Here is a 12,995-nt window from a genome sequence, read left to right on the forward strand (position 1 = left end):
GCCCCTTAACTAGTCTGTACATACCATGCATTTCCTTTGTTATCCCTGTCTGTCACACACAAGAGAGTAAGCTTGTGGATCCTTTATAGCAATCCAGGGATTCCCAACTGACAAAGCTTTACAATATATAAAACTGGCAGAAATATGGTTACCCAGCTCCAGTGCATTATGTCATTTCTGACTGGCCCAGGGCCCTGGAGGTGTGCAAAGATAATCTCCTTAGTAAGGAAGGTTTAGGTATTTTTTAAAAAGAGGCAGGACTGGGAGTGCTCTCTCTCTCTCTCTCTGCCCCCCACCCCCACCCACTTTTCTCTTTGATTTCCTAATGCCTGCCAAATGTGTAGCTTGACTAGAGCAGCTAAAGTTTGGGGTGGCATAGAAGCCATGTGATCAAGGCCATCTTGGAATGGCCTTAAACAACAGACCGTCTAGAACCATGCACATTTTGGGTGCCCTGGCTGGTACTACTCCCTTCTTAGCCAAACAGTAAAGGAAAGCATGTGCCTGAGTAATCTTTGCGCTTTTCTAGACAAGGCTATTAACTTGCTGTACTTCCGGTTTCATCACAGAACTGAGACTGTATCTCTACACGAAGAGCTTTTCCTTTCCTGCTTTTCCATACTACATAACCTCTAGGTGGCACTGTGGTATAGCAGAATAACACAATTACACTAGTGGAGACTTGCACTTTGTTTGGGGATAAAAAATACTTCATTTTCTGTACCCAGAAAATACCACAAAAATACTTTTAAAAAACAGAAGTGAAACTGCAGGGTCACAACATCATCTAAAACACCCCTAAAAACTGTGAGTGAGGAATGACATCTGCACAATAAAAGCCTCATATAGAAAAGCCCTTTATTTTCTGTTCTGCTACCAACTGAACAAGCAGAAAAGGGTTAACTCCTCCTCTGACTCTGAAGGTTGTTGTTGTTGTTGTTCAGTCGTTCAGTCGTGTCCGACTCTTCGTGACCCCATGGACCATAGTACGCCAGGCCTTCCTGTCCTGCGCTCTCTCCCGGAGCGTGCTCAAGTTCATATTCATTGCATCTGTGATGCTATCTAGCCATCTCATCCTCTGCCGTCCCCTTCTCCTTTTGCCTTCAGTCTTTCCCAGCATCAGGGTCTTTTCCAGGGAGTTTTCTCTTCGCATTAGGTGGCCAAAATATTTCAGCTTCAGCTTCAGTATCTGTCCTTCCAATGAGCACTCAGGGTTGATTTCCTTTAGGATGGACTGATTTGACCTCCTTGCAGTCCAGGGCACTCGTAAGAGTCTTCTCCAGCACCACAGTTCGAAAGCATCAATTCTTCGGCGCTCAGCCTTCCTTATAGTCCAGCTCTCACAGCCATACATTACTACTGGGAAAACCATAGCTTTGATTAGACGGACCTTTGTCGGCAAGGTGATGTCTCTGCTTCTTACTATGCTGTCTAGGTTTGCCATAGCTTTCCTCCCAAGGAGCAAGCGTCTTTTAATTTCATGGCTACAGTCACCGTCTGCGGTGATCTTGGAGCCCAAGAAAGTAAAATCTGTCACTGCTTCCATTTCTTCCCCTTCTATATGCCAGGAAGTGATGGGGCCAGATGCCATGATCTTAGTTTTTTTAATGTTGAGTTTCAAACCAGCTTTTGCACTCTCCTCTTTCACCCTCAACAAGAGGCTCTTGAGATCCTCTTTGCTTTCTGCCATTAGGGTGGTATCGTCTGCATATCGGAGGTTGTTGATAATTCTCCCGGCAATCTTAATTCCGACCTGTGATTCATCCAACCCGGCATTTCTCATGATGTACTCTGCATATAAGTTAAATAAGCAGGGTGACAATATGCAGCCTTGTCGTACTCCTTTCCCAATATTGAACCAATCGGTTGTTCCATGTCTGGTTCTTACTGTTGCTTCTTGACCCTCGTACAGGTTTCTCAGGAGACAGGTAAGGTGGTCTGGTACTCCCATCACTTTAAGAATTTGCCACAGTTTGTTGTGATCCACACAATCAAAGGCTTTAGCGTAGTCAATGAAGCAGAAATAGACGTTTTTCTGGAATTCTCTTGCTTTCTCCATGATGCAGCGAATGTTGGCGATTTGATCTCTAGTTCCTCTGCCTCTTCGAAACCCTGCTTGTACTTCCGGTAGTTCTCGGTTCGCATACTGCTGAAGCCTAGCTTGTAGGATTTTGAGCATCACCTTGCTGGCATGTGAAATGAGCGCAATTGTGCGGTAGTTTGAACACTCTTTGGCGTTGCCCTTCTTTGGAATTGGAATGTAAACTGACCTTTTCCAGTCTTGTGGCCACTGTTGAGTGTTCCAGATTTGTTGGCATATTGAATGCAGCACTTTAACAGCATCATCTTTTAGGATTTTAAATAGCTCGGCTGGAATACTGTCATCTCCGCTAGCTTTGTTGTTACTAATGCTTCCTAAGGCCCACTTGACTTCACTCTCGAGGATGTCCGGCTCAAGTTCAGTGACCGCACTATCATGGCTATCAGGGACATTCAGATCTTTCCTGTATAGTTCTTCTGTGTATTCTTGCCACCTCTTCTTAATCTCATCTGCTTCTGTTAGGTTAGCGACGTCATCTAAAGGACCCACAAACTTCCGTGAGTAGCCAATCTCAATAGAAGGCAATCCCTGCCTTCTTTGTCCTTTATCATGCCCGTCTTTGCACAAAACGTTCCCTTGAGATCTCCAATTTTCTTGAAGAGATCTCTAGTCTTTCCCATTCTGTTGTTTTCCTCGATTTCTTTGCATTGTTCATTTAAGAAGGCCTTCTTGTCTCTCCTTGCTATTCTCTGGAACTCTGCATTCAGTTGGGTATATCTTCCCCTTTCTCCCTTGCTTTTCGCTTCCCTTCTTTCGTGAGCTACTTGTAAAGCGTCCTCAGACAGCCACTTGGCTTTCTTGCATTTCTTTTTCTTTGGGATGGATTTCAGTGCTGCCTCCTGAACAATGTTACGGACCTCCGTCCATAGTTCCTCAGGCACTCTGTCTATCAGGTCTAATCCCTGAAATCTATTCCTCACCTCCACTGTATATTCATCAGGGATATGATTTAGGTCATACCTGAACGGTTTAGTGGTTTTCCCGACGTTCTTCAATTTAAGCCGAAATTTTGCAAGAAGCAGCTCATGATCTGAGCCACAGTCAGCTCCAGGTCTTGTTTTTACTGACTGTATGGAGCTTCTCCATCTTTGGCTGCAAAGGACATAATCAATCTGATTTCGATATTGACCATCTGGTGACGTCCATGTGTAGAGTCGCCTCTTGTGCTGTTGGAAAAGAGTGTTTGCTATGATCAGCATGTTCTCTTGGCAAAACTCTATTAGCTTTTGTCCTGCTTCATTTTGTACACCAAGGCCATGCCTGCCTGTTATCCCGGTGATTTCTTGACTTCCTACTTTAGCATTCCAATCCCCTATGATGAAGAGGACATCTTTTTTTGGTGTTAGTTCTAGAAGGTGTTGTAGGTCTTCATAGAACCGATCAACCTCAGCTTCTTCGGCATCAGTGGTTGGGGCATAGACTTGAATTACTGTGATGTTGAATGGTTTGCCTTGGATTCGTACTGAGATCATTCTATCGTTTTTGAGATTGTACCCCAGTACTGCTTTTCCCACCCTTTTATTGACTATGAGTGCTACTCCATTTCTTCTAAGGGATTCTTGCCCACAATAGTAGATATGATGGTCACCTGAATTAAATTCGCCCATGCCTGTCCATTTTAGTTCGCTGATTCCCAAGATGTCGATGTTCAATCTTGCCATCTCATGTTTGACCACCTCCAGCTTACCTTGATTCATTGATCTGACATTCCAGGTTCCTAAACAATATTGTTCTTTACAGCATCGGATTTTCTTTTCACCACCAGACACATCCACAGCTGAGTGTCCTTTCGGCTTTGGCCCAGCCGCTTCACTCTTTCTGGCGCTACTTGGAAATACCCTCTGCTCTTCCCCAGTAGCATATTGGACACCTTCCGACCTGAGGGGCTCATCTTCCGGCGTCATATCTTTTAGCCTTGTGATACGTTCCATGGGGTTTTCTTGGCAAGAATACTGGAGTGGGTTGCCATTTCCTTCTCCAGTGGACCACATTTTGTCAGAACTCTCTGCCATGATCTGTCCGTCTTGGGTGGCCCTGCACGGCATAGCTTATGGCTTCACTGAGTTACGCAAGCCCCTTCGCCACAACAAGGCAGTGATCCATGAAGGGGACTCTGAAGGTAGGGCCAGTCAAATAGATTCTTCTCATCAGAAGAGGAGGTGTGAAGCCTCCCAGTTTGAGCTCTGCTTTCTGACAGGAAAGCAAAGTTTCTGCGTAGTTCCAGGAAGCCACACAGTAATGCCTTCATTTTTATTTTACTTTATTTTATTAGCCTGATGGCTCTCTACTCTTCCTGACTTTTTTAATTGGAAGGAAAGAAACAGCCAACATGAATGTGCTGAGCCCTCCTCTGCAGAATAGCAAGCCCCGCCATTTCTCATTCTTTCCATATAGTGCATCTTAGGCAAAGTTTCTTTCACCTTCCACAGAATTTGGAAGACAAGCAAATTCCTGGCTAGCTGGAACATCTGGCATCAAAACCATCCCAGACCCAGCAGCTGTTTGGGAGACAGACCTACTTTTGCAGGTGGAAGCTGGCTGTGACAAACACAATGAGAAACACTGCCCCCATGAGGACGTCCCCCCTCCACCAGCTCCCTGTTACCCGATGCCAGTTACCTTGGGCTTCTTCACACAGAGCTTTTATCCTGCTATTGAGATTGGCTACTCACGGAAGTTTGTGGGTCCTTTAGATGACGTCGCTAACCTTCAGGGCATCTCCCACACTAAATGACCTTTATTCCATTTTTTTTAAGATCAGAGATCTTTTATCAAATTACAGCACTTAAGTTCCACTTGAGTTCTGTGAAAACAGGAAAACCCTCAATAAGATGAGCTAGACACAGCTCCATCTAGCGGCTGTATAATGAAACATATGGAAGACTCAGATAAGGGGTAGGAAAGGAGGGGGAAAGTGGGGGGAAGGAAGCACATGTAAGGGAAGTCCGTCGTGATCTTGCATTTAAAACGGAAGCAGAAAGCCCCTTTTTAAATGAGGGATTTTAAGCTGGTGTAGAGATGCTCCTTCACTCAGAATTCCTGTGATAGATCAGCAAGATAGTGGTAAAGGATGTCGGTGCCAAGTTTCCCCTGAGATAGGCAAACCTGTACTTAGGTTCTTCACAATTCCATGCCACCCTGAAACTCCTTCCTATCTGACAGGGGTGGGGTGAATGGGGTCTGCACTCTACACATCTCTCCTCCCCACTCTTAAACTATTATGAAAAAGATTATCCTAAAGTCCACCAGTAACATGCAACTCTGCCATATGCTGGGAATCTGTGAGCTCAGAGTTCCTTAATGTGGTGCTGACAGACATCCACACTCAAATCTTTTGATTTTGTAGGGATCTTGTCTTAGTTGCTTTTATGGCTTAACAAAATGCTTTGTCAATGAGTCTCTCTGTTTTACGATGTGTCAGCTATTAATTACACACCATAATCAGGTATTTTAGCTAGAATGACCATATGTTGCATACTACAAGAGAAGTTACATCCTGCACAGTATGCTGTTAGTTGAGATCTTATTTTCCTTCCCATCCCTTTCCACTTTTTTCCTAAAAAAATTTTCTTTGGCACTTTCAGTTCCTCATTCATGCTTATTTTTAGAGTTGTCTTCTGACAGGGCTCCCTTTCTACTACCTCAGCCAGGTCGCTAAACCTGTATACGTACCCTGGTCCAATGACAGCCCCTCCCCTTGTAAAACAGTATTAGCTTTTAAGGTTGCAGTCCTATACACATTAACCTGGGATTAAGACCCACTGAACTCAGTTGGACTTACTTCTGAATAGATATGCATAGGATAATGCTGGAAGGAACAGTTCTTGGAAAAAAGGGCAAAGGAAGAAGGGCAAAGCCTCCCACACTGGAGGCCTTCAAGACGAGGCTGGACAGCCATTTGTCAGGGATGCTCTGACTTGGATTCCTGCATTGAGCAGGGGGTTGGACTCGATGGCCTTGTGGGCCCCTTCCAACCCTACTATTCTATGATTCTATGATATACTTAAGTTTTTATAATGAAAAAAATATTTTTGTGCAATTATTTAACCAAATTACTGTTCTGACATGAAAGTCTAATAAATTCAGCAGTTAACCTTCTGCATCTCCCATTTAAGCAATGAACTTGTCTAAAAAGCTTTGAGACCATAAAATTAAACACAGAAGTACTATCTAGCCTTAATTATTCATCTGCTGCTGAGTAATGAGCATATGGGCAAAAAGAACGTAACCAAGAACTAAATTTTGTTTGCTAAGACACTGATGGCTTTTTTTTCACTATTTCTAAAAACAGGAAGCTGTCTTAGTGTCGGCTTTGTCTGACGGTTCTTTACTCGACTCCTCTGTAAGACAAGACCCTGAGAGTGAGCAAACTGCAGTGGAAAACGTATGTCTAATGACTTATTCAATACTTCACTTGTTAGAAAACCTTTTCATTGGTCCACCAGAGCATAATATCCTGATCTTGTATGATCAGCACTGGTTGCCTGTTTGTTTCCGGGCTCACTCAGACTGCTGGTTCCTGCCTTGGGCAGGACAGTCCTATAGATGGCATTGGAATGCTCTGACCCAATGCTTTACCAGTGCTCAAGGGAAGGAGGAGCAGCATTCACTGCTCTGCCTCCCAGGTTCTTTTTTTCCAAAACAATTTTCAATAGGAGGGAAATACTTGCAAAACAATTGTAATAGGAGGGAAATAAATCCGACCAGCTCCAAAGCTGATCTAAATTTCTGACCTGGTCACAATCATGGTCAAGGGCTCTGTGAGCTTTGGATTCTGCAGATCCAGAGCCTTCCCTGCTTCATCCACACCAGGCCCCTGATCTTTCCCCTTTCCCCCTTCACCAACTTTGGAGCTCTGATGTTGGAGAGGAACATGGATCTTTCCATGGGGCCAGGGAGGGAGCTCCAAGATCAGAGCTCTGTCTCTGACTTCAGAGGGGGATTTCCAATCTATTCTAAGGCCCCTGGGATACCTGGAGTCTGAATACCTTAAGAACTGCCTTTCCCCTTGTGTACTCCCTTATGTGCTATGTCCACCATTGGTGACCCTGCTCCATATGCCTTTGCTGACTGAAATTTGGCAGGTGTCTACTAGGAACTGGGGCTTTTTAGATGAGGTGCCAACCCTGTGAAATGCCCTCCCCAATGGGGCCCATCAGGCTCCAACACTATGGTTCTTTATGTGCCAATTTAAAACCTGGAGTTGCAAAAAGGTGTGTTTTCTGGATATGTGTGTTTTTTGTTGTTGTGGATTTGCTTTCTGCTGCTTTGTTTCATGAGTTTTCTGCTGAATTTGTAATATGAATTATTGATTTTGTACTATTATTTGTACCATTGGTTGTTGGTTGATATTTTTGTTTTTTATGTTTTTGTTGTACGCTGCATTGGTTTTAAACCCTTTAAGAAAAATAGGATATATTTACAATGATTATGTAAATAATGACTGATTTTGTAAATGTGTATGTACAGTTTTACTGACACTTTTAAGCAACCATATTAAGGTATTGTTAACTTACCCACACATTCTTATTTGTGAAATGAATTATATTGAGTAGTAGTCCATGGTAAAATTTCCCTGACACTAAGATGAATGAAGGATAAGGCTATCAATGGCTACTAGGTATGATGGCTTTATGTTACTTCCTGTACTGCAGGCAGTGTGCCTCTCCATACTAGTTGCTGGGAACATAAGCAGATGTGTGCTATTGCACTTACATCCTGTTTTGGGGCTTCCCACAGGCCACTGTGTGAACAGAATGCTGGACTAGATAGGACTGTGGTCTGATCCAGGATGGTTCTTCTTAAGTTCTTAAAGAGACAAATGGGCAGGAGTTTTCTGGGAGCATCTGTGAAATATATCAGTTTTAAAGAGTATGACCATTCTTCGTTTAATCTTTGGTTGGGTGGACAGTATAAATAATTAGTTGCGTTAATCTACAATGTAGGAACATCGAGGGAGTGATCTAGACAATGAAGAAACAAGGAGGAGTAAGAGAATTCTAGAGTTGTTAAATACTTTCCGGGTAAGATGTCTTAAGATGCTTTTTGTATGTCTACGTACACCAGTTGCTGGGGAACATGGGCGGGAGGGTGCTGTTGCACTTGTGTTCTGCTTGCGAGCTTCCTACTGGGGCAGCTGGTTGGCCACTGTATGAACAGAATGCTGGACTAGATGGACCCTTGGTCTGATCCAGCATGGTTCTTCTTATGTTCTTATGATGACCCTGTGTCTGCCAAAAAGTAAATAAAATGAATACTTATTATGTAATTGCTGTATCCTGATTGTTTGTGATAGAGCAGTTATGCATAAATCAATGAAATCAAGATGCATCCACATTTCAGTATAAGGAGAAATTGTTAAAATGCCCCGAAGCCCATATCCTTGCACTGTTAGATCAATGTCCTATATATAAATAACAGTTTCTAGCTTTTGTCTCTTTGCAGTGTTGCCCTGCTTTGGGATGCATGTGCAATCTTGAAATGTAAACCAAGCAACCCATGGAAGTGACACTCCCCTGAGCATACAGTGTATAAAGAGGCACTGTGTCCAGAATCCCTGTCAGGAGCACCACCATTGCAGGCTAGGGGAAGGGTGTGCCCCACACACACAGCTTTGCCCCTCAGTACTGGTGACAGTGTAAAGGGACAGGCTGCTCCATGCCATTGCTGGAGAGAGATTGATGCTTCCTTCCCTCAGCATAGATCAGCCTCTGTCTCCTGTATGAGCTTCTTGGGAGGAGCTGCAGGCTGTGTGGCTTCATTGTGTGTGCAAAGTGTTCCATGATGAGCAGCAGGCTAGAATCCTCCCCAGCAAATGGGTGTATTGCATAGGGTGTGAATGGTTATGTCTGTCTATGTATATGAAGTGATGAGTGTAGGGATGAATGGAAAGTAGAAGAACAACCAACAGGACCCAGTTGCTAGGGGACAACTGCAGGAAAGGGCAGTTGACCTCATGTCCTACTTGTGGGCTTCCCAGAGCATCTGGTTGGCATTTGTTGGAAATTAGATGCTGGACCAGATAGGCCTTTGACATGAACTAGCAGGACTCTTATGTCTCTATCCCAATTCCTTCCAACAAAGATTGCTACAAATATAATGACCTAAAGTGTAACCTTTATCATATGACTGCTCACTGTCATCTTCGCATGTAAAATTCACAATGTTTCTGTCTCTTTTTTCTCCTCTTTTGTTCCCCTGTGCAGCACAATGACCAGACAGGAGCAAAGTCTTTCAGTTTTATGGCCCTCTGTAGGAAGAACAACAGTAGAGAAGTTGCAACCAAATTCTACAGCTTGCTTGTTCTAAAGAAGCAGCAAGCTGTTGAAGTGGCTCAGGCTGCTCCCTATGCTGATATTATAGTGACGGTGGGTCCAAGGTTCTATACTCTCTGAAGGCTAGAATGGTCTCCTTTTAAACATTGGCGGGTGTGATTGAAAACTGAACTCTACATTTTACAAAAGTTCTAGAGAGAAGCCTTATATCTGCATCTGAATCAAACAGTGACTACTACTGAATATGTCTGCATATTAATTCCTTAAATATAAGAGCAAACAGACAGTGTAGAAATAGTTTATCATTAAAAAATCTGCTCAACAAGCCTATCTAGAGTTTGAGTTGCAAATTAGTAGAAATCCTATTTTTTAAAGTATTGAACCATAATATTTTTCATTGGTTACCTAGTTATCCCTGTTTTCATAGAGGATAGAATAGTTTGGAAACTAGTTTATTTATTAGAGTTTATTGCTACAACGAAACATTTAGGGCTGCAATGTTTAATCAATCCATCTGATGAACTGAATACCACACTTTTTTGCTATTTATATTTTATTAAAGTTTTCAAATAATTTTCAGAAATGTACGTAATAAGAGTATCTTTTTACACTCCCTGTCGTAGATCCATCCACCCTCCATGCTCCACTCTCACACCATCCTCATTTGGTAATTGCAAGAGACCGACGATTTGTTTCCCATCTTATAGTTTGGCTATTTTCTGTTCTTTATGCATTATTCACATAATTAGCTAATGTAGCTAGCTATGAAGAAACAAACTAGCACATACTCAGGGCACACTTTCATAGCAAGAATGGGAATCCTGTACACTTGTGGTCTTCTAGACCAATCTATTTATTAGATTTTTAACTTAAATTTTTAGTTACAGTATTGCATATAGTGTGCAATATTAGTCTTCTTAGGATAAGTCTGTATCCTGCTTAATTCAAGGATTAGATGCATTTTCACAGTGGATGCAGTTCTCCACAAATCCCCCACACTGGCCCCATGCCTGAGCATCCACTATATTGGCTTTGCATTGGTGGCCTGGGGGTGTTCCAGGAGGAGTGTTACCTGCTTCCTCATACCACCCCTTGCTGTGTACTAGAGAAAGTGAAACATGAGGAAGATAAGCTACCATCCAGGCACATCCTAAGATTATGTAAGCAGGTGATGTTTTTAAGCAAGTTGAACGTGGCATGATAGAGCCATTGTTGACTATGATATAGAGACTGATTTCTTTTGTCACTCATCTGTCATCACTGGTCAAACAGGTTTTGCAGTTTTTTGAAGAACTACAAAAAGTGGCAAAATGTTTTTGACCAGAGATGAACCTGGAACAGCGAAAAAAGTAAACAAAAAAGTGCACACGCGCGCACACACAAGCAGCGATGGTTCTATAATTTCAATTTTCTGGCTAAAACTCTTATAAAATAGTTTATGACTTGTTTAAATTATGTGTTCTATTTAAAACAAATAGTAAAATTCAGTGCTTTTATTTGTTTTTACTTCTCCCTGTTTTCTAAGACGTTCTGACTCATTTACTTAATTAAATGTATGATTTTTGACATGAGAAGTCTTAAAATTGTGGAATGTATACTAGGGTGGAGAACTTAGCAAGAACGTTATCATGTTTAGGATACAAAATTTCGAGGGCCAGGCTAGACATGATGGCTGTTTATACCTGGTATTGCCCAAGTAACACACAATGCAGGGGGATTGGAGTCCAGGTTTTAGATCCAAAGAGGCATGCAGTGGGGTTGCTCAATTCTCCAGCTTACCTTCTTGTTGGGAAAGTAGACAGGGCTCTGAGGGCCACAAAGAGGGCGGCCAAGGGCTATGGGTTACCACAATATGGATTAAATGAACAGGTCTGCTCATCTTTATCACATCCAGTTTGCCATGCAATTAAATTACTAGAGGGCATATGGTGACAATGGGCCCTATGCGCCAGGAACTTCTCCTGCCCAAGCCCCTTGAAAGAATTGGGACTGATACAATTTATTTATTTAAAATATTTGTTAGGGTGCAATCCTATGCATGTTTAGACAGAAAAAAGTCCCACATCTCCCAGCATGCCCATGGCTGGCTGGGAGTTGTAGGGCTTTTTTTCTGTCTAAACATGCATAGGATTGCCCCCTAAGCCATCTTTCTGGACCAAGTTCACAAACGGAGGTTCTTTTGTGTTCTCAAGCAAATGCTATCTTCTTTCTTTGGGGGCCTGTTCAAGAGGTGGTTGTTGTTGTTTTATTACATTTGTATCCTACCTTTTTCCCGTCTTACTAGGAACCCAAGGCAGCTTACACAGTCCTCCTCCTGTTAGACCTAAGTAATGTGGCTTTGTATAATCAGACATGCAAATTCAAACAGGAGTTTCCATTAAATATCTGACAGACAAAAGAGACTGACATCTGAATGGCAAGAGTGATCATTCCTAATAAACAAGACACAGTACAGTATGTAACTAAAAGAGTGACATCATGTAAAGTATGATACCTTGTAAAAAAAAAAAAAAAAGTAAAATTACCACAACTGCCATATGGAAAAAGGATGACAACAGTTCACAGGAAGATTATATGTGTCATGTTCCCAATACAAAATAATCATATATTAAACTTGAGGACCTAAAAGTGCAGAATACTGCAGATAACTCATATGCTTTTTTTGACTCCAGCATGATGCTGGTCTATTACCTGTTGCAGAAACTTTCTTGAATCATCGTGCCCAGGCTTTTGATGGTATAGGATCAATACAATAATTTGAAGCGAATTAAAATGGTCCCCCTAAATGTTAATTGGCCCATGTAGCTGGTGCACACACATCTTTTTTTTTTTTAATTGAAAGGAAGAAATAAGCAGTTTCCCCACAGCACAGCTATTATCAACGGTACCTGCAATTTGTGTACGCAGGTCCTCCTCCCAGAATACAGCTCGTGGGATACAGTAGATAATTGGCTTCACCTTGAGCCACCATTTTTCATCTGGCCACAGCTGGTGGACCTTGGGCTTCTAGTAAAACACAAAGTAGGTCCCACAAGCCTGAAATCTACCCTCTGAGAGACTACAGCTGGCAGGAAGATGAGGCTTTTCGTCCCATGCCGACTACCTATTCAGTCACCTTCCATTTAGGAACATAGAAAGCTGCCTTATAGTGAGTCGTAGCAATGGTCCATCTAGTTCAATATTTTCTACACTGACTGGCAGTGGCTCTGCAGGATTTCAGTCAAGAGTCTTTGAGCCTTTTTTGTGAACCCCCAGGTTTAGTCCACACACTCTTTGATTTCAGTGGTATTTTGTTAATATTTAAATAAAACATATAGCCAGAAAAGCATTTTAGCACTAATTAAAAGATCAATTAAAAATAAATGATGAAAAAATAGCATTCACTGCAACGATTATAGTGAATGTGTGTTCACATGTGCAATATATCACTGCCCATGTCAAAGTCCTGCCCTTTAAAAAATATATAGAACAGTAGCACTAAGGGCATCCTTGGAGATTGTGCTACTCTTCTGTTCTGAAAAAGGTCGGGGCTTTCTGCAGTCTGAGAAAACACAGAAGAACAACAGGGAAAATACAGGATGACAATGATAAGATGATGATGCTGTGTGGGTGCCCTGCAA

At 42.3% G+C, this 12,995-nt stretch overlaps 1 protein-coding gene across 1 annotated transcript in view; it reads left to right on the forward strand.

Moving 5' to 3' along the window:
• RAD21L1 (RAD21 cohesin complex component like 1) overlaps positions 1-10,945 on the forward strand; it is a 58,136-nt gene extending 47,191 nt beyond the window's left edge. Inside the window, exons 13-15 of the mRNA XM_084848437.1 lie at positions 6,393-6,485; positions 8,047-8,124; positions 9,307-10,945. Of these exons, the coding sequence (XP_084704563.1) occupies positions 6,393-6,485; positions 8,047-8,124; positions 9,307-9,495 (360 nt within the window). The 3' untranslated portion in view covers positions 9,496-10,945. The remainder of the gene's footprint in view (positions 1-6,392; positions 6,486-8,046; positions 8,125-9,306) is intronic.
• Positions 10,946-12,995: the final 2,050 nt, after the last annotated feature.

The sequence above is a fragment of the Heloderma suspectum genome, chromosome 4 (genome assembly GCF_057233095.1).
Source record: "Heloderma suspectum isolate Gila_16-S chromosome 4, 16-S_ref, whole genome shotgun sequence".
NCBI classification, from domain to species: domain Eukaryota; kingdom Metazoa; phylum Chordata; class Lepidosauria; order Squamata; family Helodermatidae; genus Heloderma; species Heloderma suspectum.